The sequence below is a fragment of the Canis aureus genome, chromosome 1 (genome assembly GCF_053574225.1).
Source record: "Canis aureus isolate CA01 chromosome 1, VMU_Caureus_v.1.0, whole genome shotgun sequence".
Taxonomy (NCBI): Eukaryota; Metazoa; Chordata; class Mammalia; order Carnivora; family Canidae; genus Canis; species Canis aureus.
In genome coordinates, this window is record NC_135611.1 from 69,981,949 (window position 1) to 69,997,814 (window position 15,866).

The 15,866-nt window shown below is 42.0% G+C and overlaps 1 protein-coding gene across 6 annotated transcripts in view; it reads left to right on the forward strand.

Annotated features, from left to right (window-relative positions):
• Positions 1-15,866, forward strand: part of AKAP7 (A-kinase anchoring protein 7) — a 128,094-nt gene that overhangs the window by 97,497 nt on the left and 14,731 nt on the right. Inside the window, exon 8 of one of the 6 annotated variants that reach the window (XM_077903124.1) lies at positions 7,088-7,146. The exons of the other annotated variants lie outside the window; for them this stretch is intronic. Within the exon in view, the coding sequence (XP_077759250.1) occupies positions 7,088-7,131 (44 nt within the window). The 3' untranslated portion in view covers positions 7,132-7,146. Of the gene's footprint in view, positions 1-7,087; positions 7,147-15,866 lie in introns of those variants that run through there. 6 annotated transcript variants of the gene reach the window in all.

Consider the following 15,866-nt stretch of genomic DNA (forward strand, 5'->3'; position numbering starts at 1 on the left):
TTAATTCCCTGATTCTCTTTGCTAATTCATAATCTATATAGTAACTGTATTTCTTTTTGTTGCTCTTCTCAGGCCTTTTTACAGTTTTCCTGGGTTATATGATCAAATGCTGAGTAATTTTCATTGGGAGTACAAAGGTTACAGAATTTTTCCCAGCCTCTTTGCAGTCTACTGGCTGCTGTGAGCTCTACCCAGATGTTCTGTCGAGCAATGTGATGTGACCTGTCTCCTGTCTCTTTCCTGGGGAAGGGCCATATGAAAAGGAGTGGAGGATCTGATGGACATAAAGGTCTTGGCTAATAGAAGAAAGCCTCATGTATTACCCCTTCCTGGGGCATTTGCATTTTAACAAGGCTCATTATCCCAAGTATCCCAAGTGCTCTTGGGAAGTATTTATAGTGAAAAAAATAAAATAAGCTAAGCAGCAGTAATTACTTAGTCCAAAATAATCTCTAGTGGAGGAATTTTGGGCAACTAGTAAAACTCTCTCAGGACATCTGATAAATCACTTTCTATGCGTAATTGCCTTCTTTTTAATTAAATTGGCCTTGTTTGATCTGTAGGTCTTTGAGATTTTATCCATAAATTTCCGATATCCACAGTAAAGAAACTCAAAAGAGCCCTAAAACTCTCAGTGCTGAAAGCAAGGGATTTTGAAGACAGGTAGACTCAACTTACATTTTTGGTTCTATTATTTGTTATGTAACTTCTCTAAACCTCTGTACTTTCATCCTAAATATCTACATATTATGAGAATCAAATAAGCCAATGTCTATAAAATGCCTGACACTGTCGTTGGCGTAGAGTAGACCCAGTAAATATCATTTCTCTGTGCCAGTGAGAGTGTACTGTATAATTGTAGTCATTTTAGAAGTCCGCTTGGCAGAACCATGGTTTTATTTCTATCATGCCCAGAAGGAAAACAAAAGAACTTACAATTTCAGACCTTGAATTGTTGAGTAGACTTATCAGTGTGGCAATTTTTCCTTTGGGGCACTCCCTCCCCTTCTCCCGGGGGTCTGTCCATCAGGATGCATTAATTCCCTGCCCGAGGAGAGACGTGTGGTCCAAGCAGAGTTAACTGAGAGTCTTCCCTAAGAGTTGGTAGAGGGTCTGTCTGTCTTCTCTGTCTTCCTTCTGGGTTGTGAGTAGAAAGGATATAAACATAAGATTGCTAGTTGGGAGGGAGCCAGTGGGAGTCTTCCTGAGAATGAAACCAGCATAGAAGAAGGGAGGCCAGAGAAGAAGAGAGAAAAGAGTCAGTCTTGATGATAGTATTTGAGCCTCTGAGTTATCTTCTTCATTACAAGAAGCATTAAATCCTCCTCTTTTTCTTGGCTTAAACTCGCTTGAGTTAAATTGTTGTCACCTGCAACCAAAAGGCTTCAGATACTATTATGGAGGATACTCAGTATCTGTAAAAGTGGGCCCATTCTGAAACAAATATTTATAAATCTGGCAAGGAAGTAAAAACTCAAAAAAAAAAAAAAAAAAGAAGAAGAAGAAGTAAAAGTTGATCTTTTCTGAACCTTCATGTTCCATTTTAATGGCAATGAAATTTAGCTTTAAGTGATAGCTGTCCACTTCAACTAATATTTTGAGCCCCATACATTTGGAAATCTCTGAACCATGTGTTCTGGAAGGTGCAATGCTGATACACAGTCCCTGTTGTTGAAGGATTTCTTTTTAATTTGCATGACTTTTTAAAAAGAGGTGTATTGGGGGGCACCTGGGTGGTTCGGTCAGTTAAGCATCTGACCGGCATCAGGCTCCCTGCTCAGTGGGGAGTCTGCTTCTCCCTCTCCCTTTGCCTGTTCCCTCTCTCTGTCTCTCTCTCTCTCTCTCCTGCTCTTTCTCAAATAAATAAAAAGTCCTTAAAAAGAAAAAATAAATAAATAAAAAGAGGTGTGTTGGACCCCAGTGTTTATTATGCCCTGAATGGAAAAAGCCAAGATAAAAGGCCTTGGTGTTCGCAGACGAGCAGGGCCACACCCCTTCCACACCAGGGAGGTTCCATGGCTGCGTGTGCCAAGTCCAGTCAGAACGAGTCCATTAGAGCTGCAACTAGAAGTCGCCTCAATCACCCGTCACAGGCAGTGGTTATAGCTTGATGCAAGCAAAAACACTGTTTCTACAACAAACATTTTAGAAAATTAAGTTTCCTACAACAAACATTTATAATGCCAAAGGTACAAGTTAGCAGAACTTGGAACCCGTAAAACCAACCTTCCCATTGTATAGTCAACTTCGTTGCCCTTAGCAAGTAGTCATAGACAGAAACTGAGCTGCATGATGAAAATATAAAGAACAAGAATGGTTTTAACTTAAAGTCTGTGGAAACTTGGCTATGAAGGATGTTAATTTTACTAAAGGCTGAGTCAAAGATATTTGAAGTTTGTAATTTTCTGTTTCCGCATACTGTCCCCAAAACTTGTGAGTTTATTCAGGGACGTTTGTAAGCCTAAGACATATATTCAGAAAAATGGTAGTGCCTGAGACAAAGTGACATGACAACAGGGTGCCTGGAGTAGATGGAGAGGAGATTTCCCGAGAGCTGGAGCTCCCCTGGTTGGTGACACAGATGGGAGAGGGAAGAAAGAATTCCATGGAAAAGGGTGACCCACTTTTCACGTGTTCCCGCAGCCCCCCCCCCCCCGCCTTCGTCTTGTGGTTAGACTGTTGGTATTGGCATTTGCCACGTAAATTACTGCAAGTTTCAATTTGAGGTCTCACATCTGACTGTTAGAACAAAAATAAAATTCACACTTTCTAAGCATTTAAAATATCCAGCTAAAGTTAGCTGTGAAGCTCAGCTTTTTCAGAGTTTTGATTGATGTTTATGATAGCTAATAAAGTGGCAAGCAGATGATCTGTTAATCTAAGACCTTCTATCTAGATCTGTAGCAGTTGGACCTTATTTAAAATTCTGACAAGTGGGAGTGTGTCCTGAGGAGGGAGGCCAGGATGGTGAGGAGCCTGGAAACCACATCCTAAGAGAGACCATGGCTGCTGAGCCAGAAGGAAAGAAGGCTGATGAATTAGTGGTCCTGAAATATTTGGGGGACCTTTATTTATTTATTTTTAAAATTTTATTTATTTATTTCAGAGAGAGTGTGTGAATGAGAATGAAAACGAGAGCGCTAGGGGCAGTGGGAGAGGGAGAAGCAGGCTCCCCGCTCAGCAGGGAACATGATGAGGGGCTGGATCCTGCAACCCTGGGATCACGAGCCCAGCTGAAGGCAGACGCTTAGCCAATTGAGCTACCCAGGCGCCCCTGAAGGACCTCTAATGTGGAAAGAAAAGAATTATTCTGTATGGTTCCAGCAGGCCAGAATTAGGACAATGGGTGTCTGTTTTTACATATTTTCTTTTGGTGGTTTTAGATATATAAAACCCAGTAATACTTTAATTAGGTCTGTAATAACTCTTGTTTAAAATAATGGAAATACTGAAATGGAGTCCTAAAACACAGAGAAATTATCATAGTCAAATTTCCCATTAATAGTTTTTTAAAAAGATGTATATATTTGAGAGAGAGAGAGAGAACACAAGAGAAAGGGGCAGAGGGAGAGAATCTCAAGCAGACTCCGGGCTGAGCAGGGAGTCTGATGAAGGACTCAGTCTCATGGCCCTGAGATCATGACCTGAGCCAAAATCAAGAGTCGGATGCTTAACTGACTACACCACCTAGGCACCTCTGCATTAATAATTCTTCATTTTGATCCACTCTAAATGGAAGACCAGAGTTTTTATGAAAAAAATGTATGCCTCTTTATTATTTTTTATCTTATAATAACTATTAAATGATCATTTTAAACTAATTTCTTTAGGATCAACTGACTTGCTTTAAAATAGAAATGTAGGGGCACCTGGGCGGCTCAGTCAGATAAGCATCGGGCTCTTGATTTTGGCTCAGGTCATGATCTCAAGGTTGATACTCTCAAATGAATGAATGAATGGATAAATAAATATTTAAAACCGAAATGTAATATACAACTTTGGGTTCTTACCTAGATATGTTGTTGTATGACATAAGCACAACATTAAATGTTGGTTGTTGAATTCAGTAGTAACAGTGGGAAGTTGGCATCAATAAATCCTAGAGTCATCAAGCTAAGGTGCACTGCCTTTTGTTTTTATAAATGAAATTTTTATGAAAACATTTTATCCAAATTTAGATTTTACATTAAATATGGGTATAGTAAATTTAAGATAACAATACATTGTGATGCCCTTGTGTGCCACTACTGTGTACTGTACACTGTACTTAATTTTCTATGTAAAATAAGATTTACAGATTTGTAGGGTTTATAGAACTTAAAGATGTGTACATAAAACTATATGAAATTTGAATATTAAATTCAAAGGCATAATAAGTTGTTTTATAGGGAGGCAAGTTCATGAAATATGCAGTTTTTCTAAAAAAAAAAATCAGCTTTACAGCTGCTTCTAACTTTGTACCATTTGCTCTTAATCGTCCATATCTTAGTCCTCTGTAAATACCACACTGTGGGGGGAAGGATTAGAAACCCATCATGTCAGTTAGGGTCCCATCAAGCAAATAGGAACTACACCAGGTTTTTTAACAGAGAGAATTTAATGTAGGGAAATGATGCAGGGATTTTGGAGGAATAAAGAATGAAAAGCCAATACTGAGGAAAAACATAGGTAGTGACTTTCAAGCTGGGATCACTTGGGGGAAGGACCCCAGGGGGCTGAAACTCAGGCTTTGGAGAAGGGGCTGCTGCCTCCCAGCAGGTACCCCAGAGCACAGCCAGGCCCTGGGGGGCTAGGATGCCAGCCTCCAAGGAGGGGACCCTGGCCCTCTTCTCTCTGAGGGAAGGCAGTGAGGTGCATTCCAGGAGCAAGGAAATAAATGAAAACTGGAACCAATTGGAACTAGTGGCCGCTGTCAGGGGGTCGAGCTCTAGCTAGGGCAACCCTATGGGAGCAATGAGCAAACAGCAAAGGGCAGGTTCCTTTCCCCCTCGTACAGCTGTCCAATGTCCCTTTGGAGCTTCTTCTTGGAAGAACCACATATAAAAGCTGTGGAAGGTACAGGTTGTAGACTGCACAACCTGGAGGGTACTATCATACGCATCAGAGACCTCACTGGCAAAGGAGAAACACATTTGCTGAGTCCCAGCTCCAGGATCATAAAGCTGAATGAAGGTCCAGAGCTGAGGGCCAGTAGGTTAGTAACTGGCTCACAGTAATTGGCTGTGTTTTAAACTTGTCTTTTATTTTCATCCTTCCAAGATAAACTTCTAGTTTGTCAATTTGTGGCCCTTATTTCTTTGGGGATAAAAATAATAATAATTGTATTAAAATAATGGGGGTATAAAATATCACAAGTATTTATAAACTAGGTAGAAATGTGAATATTTCAAAAGAAACGCAGTTTAGAAATAGGTAGTAGTGGGCACTGAGGTGGGCACTTGATGGGATGAGCACTGGGTGTTATTCTGTATGTAGGCAAATTGAACACCAATAAAAAATAAATTTATTATTAAAAAAAAAAGAAATAGGTAGTAGTAATCAAACTCATTGTTAAGATGTTTCTAAGGAAACCCATCACCCAGCCCAATGTAGCAAGCTTAGAACAAAATTTTTTGAAACTAAAAAAAAAAAATTGAAACTAATTCATAAAGTTTATGAAATTTGTTAAAAATAATTTATCTTTTTAAAGTTTGTGTTCTGCAATCTTACCAGTCTTACTTATAGTATATTTTTGGTGAATATTTTCTCTTTTCCAGTTTTATCAAGATATAATTGACATAATTTTGGCGAATATGTCTTTACACCAATCCTCTCATTCCAAATTAATGATATTCACAGTGAATGCATGACAGAGGGACAGGTTAGTGGATTAGGTGGGGGGGTACAGCTGCAGCCAGGCAGAGATTGGCGTTTGGAATGATAAGCGGTGCTCTCATGGCTTTGGAAATTAAAGGGAACCAAAGGCTCTGATGCCAGGAGGCCAAGGCAGGGTGTGGAATGTTCTGAAAAGTCTGAGGAATTTTTAAAAGGATCTTGGATCAGTCAGAACAGAAATAGAAAAAGAGCAGTCAAAAGGGTCAAGACAGTGAGGTTAGATGCCAGGAAGTCACATACATCAAGGCAAATTTATTCTTTTTTTTTTTTTTTTTTTTAATTAAAAGGGAGAGCTTACAGGCTCCCACATACAAACAACAAGGCACCTCGATTGACCTTGAGGCTGACGGGTATTGTCAGTCCTCCACCCCTTCCAGCGGCGTCTGTGTTCTCACCCTCTCAGCTTCACTCCAGCAGCTCTTTGGAGCATTTTGAGAAGAATGGGTCTCTCTTTTCTAATCCCCACATATAGAATCTGAAGGAAGGTACGGGTTATCAACTGCACAGTTATAAAAGTTGTACATTGTAAAATATTTTGAAGCAGTAGAAATGAAGTGTCTTGAGGAAGGGGCACTTGAACGCATTCACATGGGCACAACACATGTCCTATGGAGTGTGGGATGTGCGACCAGCGGTTGACTGCAGGGGAGAAGTGAAGTGGGGGCTCTTATCAGAAAGGGCGGGTGGTAGGGAGAAAAGGATTTGGGCCAATCATAAAGTGGACGTGGCCTGGAGCCCTGTGGGGTGGCCCGCAGTGGAGCCGTCACTGATCCTGGAGGAACCATGGTCTTCTAGTTCTTGACAAGGAGAACCACCGTGCATCCCCTTTCATTCTAAACATTGGGAAGCTCAGAATCCAGCTTGTAGCTCTGATGATCTGCACCTGTGTGGTCTATGCTTCCCTCTGTTCTTGCTGTTATAATTAATGTCTTCCCTTGGTGCCGATTTTTACTTTTTTACTTATCGTGTACTTCGTACTACATATATTTCTTGCCACTAATTATCTCACATCTCCTGAGATGGGATGAGGAACCGACGAATGATAGAAAGAAGCATGCGGCTGAAGGAATGGAGTGGCCCTCCTAGGAAAACAAGAGCAAAGATCGTGACAATCACTACACATGCATCCTGCACGTCCTAAAGTAGATATGTCCCTGGAAAGTTGCATAGAAACTAGACTCATGTGATTGTTTTTATCATTTACGATTTACAGAAAATCGCTGTTTCAATGCCTCACATTCAGTGTGGTGCCTCTAGAAACCCAAAACCATCGGAACCTCATTGTTTCAGCTGCTGTCTTCATGCGTCTGCTGAAAGGCCTGTTGCGAGATGAACTAGCAGTAGCTCTTCTTTGTTCAGTTGCAAAAGCAAGTAAATTCGAGCTCTAAAGAACAATGCATACATTTCATGTTTGCGTCACTCCAACACTGTTTTAAGAAACATATTGTGTACGGTGAGTAGGGTACTCATTCTGCATTTGCTTACAGAGGTGTACAGCAAGGAGGTCATCAACAGATAGCCTTGAGACCTCATATGTTACGGGAGGGTCTTGATATCTCCTCCACTTACAACCAAAACAGTGAAGTAGCTAATTGTGTTGAATACTTACTATAAGGGGGGTGCTGCACTGTTTTGTATTATTATCTTACTTAATTTTCACAACAGCCGTAAGGTACAGAACTTCTGTTATCCTTGGTTTGCAGGTAAAGAAAATGAACCTCAGAAGGGTTAGGCAGATTTTACAGGGATACAGAGCTAGTAAACGGAGGAGCTAGGATTCTAGTCCTGGGGTTCTGACCCTATAGAGTAATAGGAAGCATTTTAAACATTATCTGGTTGGAAGTCTCATTTTAGTGCTGAAGACATATGATGTCTTCAGCATCATAGAAATATATTTCCCGCTGCAGGTAGGGAGCAGCATCGTGGTTTGAAGGCAAAGTGTGGTTTGAGTCCCGGTTTGCTGTATTTAGTTGCATGGGCTTGGGCAAGTCTGTTGGCTTTTCTGATCCTTGGTTTTCTCATTGGTAAAATAGTGATAATAATAGTAAGCTTTTCACTTAAATGAAATCCAGGCACGTAACAGGCACTTAATATTAGGCAGGTTTACTATTATTGAAAGGACCTACAAATATGATTATTATGAGTAAGTAAAGTAAGAGTGGGTGCTGCGGAAACACGGGCAGAGAGCGCCTCAGGGCTCCATGAGCAGGACCCTGGGTCTTCGGAGACGCTGGTGACGGGGAATGTGGCTCCTCAGCCTCCCGGGTGCTGTGTGAGAAGAGGCCCCAGCAGCCATACGGAGGATAGCTTCTGGCTTATTCTTCAGAGAAAAATGCCGGGCAAGCCCCGGGCACCTCTGATCTCCCTCCTCTGTGTCTTTGGTGCCTGCTGTCCCCAGGGCGCCAGGCTGCCCCCCGGGGGACTGGGATAGGAAGCCCAGTGTGGCCCTAACGGTGCCCTGGCCCCGGGACACACAGGCGGCTTCCTGCCCACTCTGGAGACTCCTTGCTGGGAGCAGGGGTCGGGGCTGGGGAAGCAGACTTCGGCTGACGGGGTGAGTCGGGTCCCCCGTGGAGCCTCCCGCACCTGCTCAACAAGCGGAAATGCCAGGGCCAGCTCCTGCTGTGGGAATCCCGTATTCAGAGAAGGTTCGTAAACGGTAGGTAGCGCCAAAAGGAACTTCAGGATTGTTTCATTTTCGTCGGAGTGCTTTTCTGGAAGCCTCTGGTAAATCGATAGTCACAGGTCATTGAGAAAAGAAAAGTAAATCCTAAATCACGTACTTCGGTCATTCTTCCTGAAGCTAAAGCAACACGTGTGTGGGCTCCCCACGCCTCGGTCTGCTTTATTTTTATTTATTTTATTTTATTTTTTATATAAATTTATTTTATATTGGTGTTCAATTTGCCAACATATAGAATAACCCCCAGTGCTCATCCCATCAAGTGCCCCCCTCAGTGCCCGTCACCCGGTCACCCCCACCCCCCCGCCCACCTCCCCTTCCACCACCCCTAGTTCGTTTCCCAGAGTTAGGAGTCTCTCATGTTCTGTCTCCCTCTCTGATATTTCCCACTCATTTTCTCTCCTTTCCCCTTTATTCCCCTTCAATGTTTTTTATATTCCCCAAATGAATGAGACCCTATAATACCTCGGTCTGTTTTAAATGAGTAATGAGACTGTGTCTCACGAGGATGAGCTGCCAGTGCAGGTGAGGAAGTGAGGGCGGCCAGGGCTAGGGGGTGGGGGGCATCACCTCTTGGCGCCTCTCCCTCTTGAGGGACTTATGCGTCCCCCTTGGAGCCTCTCAATGGTCTGAAGCTACAGCAGAGTAGGATGACTGGCCCCTTTCTCGGCTGGAGAAGCTGGTTCCAGGGCTAGGAACTCAGTGCTCACAAATACACTCTGTTGCTTTATTCATTTTTATCACATGCCCTGCAGAATGGCAAGAATGACCTTAAATTGTGTTTTCTCTTGGTTTTATTTATTTTGTTTTATTAAAAAAGTTTTGTTTTTTTTAAGTAGGCTCCACGCTGGTCATGGAGCCCAACGTGGGGCTTGAACTCACAACCCTGAGTTTAGGACCTGAGCTGGGACTAGGAGTCGGACGTTTAGCTGACTGAGCCACTCCGCTACCCCCTCTGATTTTATTTTCTTTTCTTTTCTTTTCTTTTATTTTATTTTATTTTATTTTATTTTATTTTATTTTATTTATTTTATTTATTTTATTTATTTATTTATTTATTTATTTATTTATTTATTTATTTATTTATTTATTATTTTAATGATGAATCATCTTCCAAGTTTTCTTTAGCAGAACAGATTCTCTGTTTAACCCGCTATTGCTGCTTTTAGAATACCTGATAGGTACGGTCCGTGGACTGGTCAGTACTCACAAGCAAAAATCACTGACCAAATAGCTTTGTGTGTACCCGGATTGTCACTGGCCAGACTTTAAAAATTAGCTTTTTGAAGCCATCAGAGAAAACAGTGTCAGTTTAATGTATTTTGTGAGTTGGCTAGTTGAGTAGTTAGATGGAAAGATTTTGTAGTATAAGATGTGTTCTCCAGTCTCACCCAAAAATAGTTTGGTTTAGGCAACTGAGTTAAAAGGAGCTATGCTTTGAATAATTTTTAAAAATACGACTTATCTCATTCCATGATATTGAAGTATTTACGATGCTCTTGCTCACCTTGTAGTTATGGTTGTATTTTGTCTCACTGAGCTTAATGACTGGTGATTTACCTTGAACCTAAAACAAAATGAAGTAAAATTTTTGGTTAGTGGCGGATCTGATGCTCTCCTATAAAATAACAGGGACATTGTTTCACTCAGGCTTGTATTTTTTAAACGTCATCAGGAATGTGAATATCTCATTTTCTTGAACGTGATACCTCATGGGTTTGAATAAGGAATTCCTGGGCGACAAGACTAAATAATTGGTGTCGCAATAAATGATGCGAACTACTTGGTCTTCCCCGGTGGAGCCTTCATGGCCTCTCGCCCGAGCCCATCACCAGCCACATCGTCCTCCTCCCGCTGCTAACAGTCACTGTATCCGAGGCCACGTTCTGCGGTTACCTGAGCACGCCGGTCGTCTCACCACCTCCACTGGGCACGTCATTTCTACCCTGGCCCCCTGAGAAGCACTTAGAAGGTCCAGCTCAAGTGTCACTGCCTCCAGGAGACTTTGATACCTTCCCCTTGTTAGAACTGACCACTCTTTACCTCCCTTCTAGGTGTTCACCACCCTTTATTTCTCTCTTAACACGTGTTTCGACCTCGGCTACGTCGCAAGGGTCCCAATGGCAGGGCCCACGTTGGGTTCATTTCTGTGTTTGTAGCAGCGATGCGATCCCACACAAGGGAGCTCACCAAACGTGTAAGGAAGGGGACATGGAAGGAAGGAAGAAGGAGAGCTGGGGGATGGAGGGACGGGGTTATACTTCAGTAATCCGTCTCCATGATTTAGTATAAAAATCTTCATCTGAGAGCGAAACTTGCTGAATTTGGTTTTCCTAGTCAGCCAACCACTCAGCCATGCTGCTTCCCTCATGGAGGCTCCGGCTTCCCCGGGCTGTGGGGCCCGAGCGCTGCGGTGTGTGTGCCTGGGGCCGGTGTCCTGGATGAACCCATCCCCCTGAATCTGGGGGAGAGTCCGGATTTCCATCCCTTCTGCTGTGTGACCTCAGTGTGTGTGACCCCTTGCGTCTCGTTGTTCTTACTTGTCATCTGGGCAGAACAACGCTTATTTCACCTCAACAGGAATGTTTGAGAACCAGATGCAATAATAATGCTTCCGAGAGCACGTTGAGAAGTGTGGGGTGTCAGCTAACCGAGTGGAAGGAAGTATCCCCGTGACCGCCGTCGGCGACCGGCCCATGGGGATTTTCTCGGCCGGGACCTTTAGATCACGGTGCGTCCTTATTGCCTGTGCAAGAGGGAACGTGGACCTACAGTTAGTTTAATTCAGCGGATTAGAGTGACGGCAGCGTGTGCTGCTGGCCTGCCTGCTGCCTGCCTGCTGCCTACCTGCTGCCTACCTGCTGGCCTACCTGCTGGCCCCACCTTCGGTCAGGAAAGGGGCCTTTGCTCTGCTTGAATCAACCCGGGGCCTGGAACGTCAGCCCAGGCCCGCGAGCACACGCATTGGTCGAACAAGTGAAAGTTAATCCCAGCTAGTTGTGCTTTTAAGTTTTATGTAAAACCCTCTCTCTCTCTTCAAAGATTTTATTTATTTGTTTGTTTGTTTGAGAGAGGAGGGGGAAGGGCACAGGGGGCAGGAGAGTGAGCATCTCCAGCAGACTCGTGCAGAGCCCGGCCCGGCGTGCGGCTCAGCTCCTGGGAGCCTGAGATCCTGACCTGAGCCGCAACCAAGGCTTGGACACTCAACCGACTGAGCTTCCCAGGTGGCCCCCTTTTATGTAAAGTTCTCTTAAATATTAAGATGATAAAAAAAAATCACATGAACATGGTTTTACGATTTAAAGCGACGCTCATTTTCTAGCCCCCTTATTTTTCTGTCAGACAAGATCATGATGCCTTTGACATGGTTGAAACTACCATTTATTTGCTCCCTGTCATAAGAACAATTTTCTAGGCATAACCATGCTCCTGTTGATACTCTTTTGTCCCAGGGCTTGTGTTTGAAACCTCTGCTGCTTTTATTACAACTTGAACGGCATTTCCCGGGCATTTTCGCACAAAATGATGTGGAGGGGCTCTTGAGCAAACAGTCAAGGATATTGAGAACTCCTCACGTTCCAGCCTGAGCAAATATAAGAATCAAAATTCAGGGAGAAAAAAAAAACAAACCGCATGCTCTCTATATAATAGAGAACATTTTAGGTTAGGGAAAGCGTACAAGCAATACAAGGCACAACGAGTGAGCAAAACAACCCGCAGTGAGCACAGCGCCCCTCGGAAACAGATTCCAACAGTGACAGTGACCGCTCGTCAGGCGGGGACCGGCTGCCACGTTAGTTTGCTCTTTTTGAACATTTATTCCATCATTGGAACAAATGATACATGTTTTGTACACCAAAGGGGAGAATCAAAATGATTTGGATTTCATTCATTATCAGAAACCACCCGTTGTCTGTTACACTGGAAATTATTTTTCAGATTTTTGTATCGAGCACGATACAGAATAGGATTCAGAAGGAAAGCCCCTGTGCCTGGAGCCTGCAGCCGCGAGAGACCACAGGTAGACAGCAGAGAACAGAGAGGGGCGACGTGCCAACTGCAGGGTCCACCGGTGACCCCAGTAGGCCCCGGCATTGCCCCTCATCGTGGGGAGAAATTGTTCTTAGTACTTTTTAAAATTGGGGTGTCATTGTCATACAATAGAATTCACTCTTTTCGTGTGTGCGTATGGTTTGGGGAGTTTTGATCAACATGTAGGGTCACATAACCACCACCACAATCAAGACCGGGAAGTGTTCCCTTATCGCCCCAATCCCCGTGTGCGCCTTTGAGGCCAACCCCTGCCTTCGTGCCCAGTCCTTCGGTGCTGATAGTTTTGCCTTTTCCAGAATGTCATAAAGTAAACTCCTGTGTTATGCATCTACTGAGTGTGGCTTCTTTCACTTCGTATCAGGCACTTCGGCTTCATCTGTGTTGTTGACGTATCAGCACTCATTCCTCTGTATTGCCAAGTCCTGTTCTATTACGTGGTACATCACAGTCTGTTGATGCATTCGCCAGTTGAAGGATATTTCGGTTGTGTGGGGAAATTAGGAATAAAGCTACTAAAATTAAAAAAAAAAAAAAGGAATAAAGCTACTACAAACATTTATGTATAGGTTTTTGTGTGGCCATATGATTTTATTTTGTTTGTTTTCAATTCTAGCTAGAAATGAGATCACTGGTTACATGTCAAGAATATGGCCAACTTCGGGATGAGCACTGGGTGTTATTCTATATGTTGGCGAATTGAACACCAATAAAAAATAAATTTATAAAAAAAAAAAAAGAATATGGCCAACTCTCATAAGAACAATTTTTATAAGAAGTTTTGAAACTGTTTTTACAAAAAATGACTGTACCATTTTTGCATTTCCACCAACAGGAAGGAGTTCTAATTGCTTTTCATCCTCACCAACACTTGATATTGTTAATCTTTTACATTTTAATTTTAGTGGGTGAGTGACAGTATCTCATGATAATTTTAATTTGCATTTCCTGGATGGCTAACGACATTGAGCATTTGTCACGTTTATTGGCCATCTGTATATCTTTTGTGAAGTAACTCTTCAATTCTTCTGACCATTTTTAATCTTCTTCTTTGTTCTTATACTAAATTGAAAGAGTTCTTTTTTTGTATTCTGGATACACATTCTTTAATGGCTACGTCTTGCAAATATTTTCTTCCACTCTGTGTGCCTTTCCCCCTTAATCATGTCTTAAGAGCAAAAGTTTTACATTTTGATGAAATTCACTTTATCCTTTTTTTTCTTTTTTTTTTTTTTGGTAGATTTTGTTTTGGGGGTCCTATTTAAGAATCTTTGCCTAGGGATCCCTGGGTGGCGCATCAGTTTAGCGCCTGCCTTTGGCCCAGGGTGCGATCCTGGAGTCCTGGGATCGAATCCCACGTCGGGCTCCCGGTGCATGGAGCCTGCTTCTCCCTCTGCCTATGTCTCTGCCTCTCTCTCTCTCTGTGTGTGTGTGTGACTATCATAAATAAATAAAAATTAAATAAATAAATAAATAATCTTTGCCTAATCGAAGGTCACTAAAAAATTCTATATTTTCTTCTAGACACTTTATACTTTTGGCTCTTATATTAGATCCGTGATCCGTTATGAGTTCATTTTATATATAATGTGAAATAAGGGTCATAGTTCTCTTTTGCATGTGCCTATACCATGGTCATAGCACCTTTTAGTTTTTTTAAACAATTTTATTTATTTATTTGAGAGAGAGTATGAGTGGGGAAGAGGGGCAGCGAGAGAGAGGGAGAAGCAGACTCTCGCTGAACAGGAGCCCAACATGGAGCTTGATCTCAGGACCCTGAGATCGTGACCTGAGCAGAAGGCAGACACTTAACCAACTGAGCCACCTGGGTGCCCTCTCGCATCATTTATTGAAAAGATTATTCTCTCTGTGTGTTGAATTATCTTTGGCACTTTTGTTAAAAATCAATTGGCCATATGTTTGTGAGTCTATTTCTGGATTTTCTGTTTTGTTTCATTGATGGTGATGCTGACACCCATACTTTCTCTATTTCTATAGCTTCATAATAAGTCTGAAATCAGGTACTAGAAGTCTTCCATCTTTGCTCTTTTAAAAAAATTGTTTTGGCTGTTCTAGTATCTTTTGCATTTTCCTAGTACATTTTTGTATACGTTTAAGAATTAACGTGTCAATTTCTATGAAAAATCCAGATGAGATTGTGATGGATATAGTTTTGCATCTGTCGGACAATTGAAGGAGGTTTGACATCTGAACACTATTGTATCTTTTGATCAATGAGTATAGTTTCTCTCTCCATTTATTTATGTCTTAATTCCCCTCAGGAAATCTTGTAGTTGTGTATACAGAATGTATAGGTGTTGCAGACAGTTTGCTGAATTGTCCCTACATGTTTTATATTTCATGCTATTAAAAATATTTAAAAATTTTTCATTTTCAATTTAGAGTTGTTTGGGCTAGTATATAGAAATGCAGCTACTTTTAAAAATATAGTCCTTGTATCCTGTGACCTTGCTAGGTATGTTTTTGTAGATTTTCTTTAGGATTTCTAGAGAGATGATCATATATATTGTAAATGAAGACAGTTTTACTCCTTTTTCAATCAAGAGGCTTTTTACTCAGTTGTTGTTTTGTCTAATTGCAGTGACTAGGACTTGTAGTACAGTACTGAGTAGGAGTGGTGAGGGCAGATCTTAATATTGTTCCGGACCTCGGGGGAAAATCATTGCCTTTTACCAGTTAAGTATGACATTACTATAGGTTTTCTTTTTTTTTTTTTAATTTATTTATTTTATTTTAATTTATGATAGGCACACAGTGAGAGAGAGAGAGAGAGAGGCAGAGACATAGGCAGAGGGAGAAGCAGGCTCCATGCACTGGGAGCCCGACGTGGGATTCGATCCCGGGTCTCCAGGATCGCGCCCTGGGCCAAAGGCAGGCGGCAAACCGCTGCGCCACCCAGGGATCCCTACTATAGGTTTTCATAGGAGCTCTTTTAAGCCTAAGACTGTTTCCATTTTTAGTTTGCTAAGAGTGCTTATCATCATGTTTATCATGAATATTAAATTTTGTCAAATTCTTTTTCTGAATATATTGAGGTGATTGTGTTTCTTTATTTAGTCTGTTAGTATGGTGAATTATACCGATATTCAAATTTACCTCAATCTTGCATTTCTGGAATAAATTCCTCTTGTTTATGATATATTATCTTTTTCATGCATCGCTCTATTTGATATGGCGGTATTTTCATAAGGGTTTTTGTTTTCGTGTTCTATTTGTGAGGGACATTGTTCTATAGTTT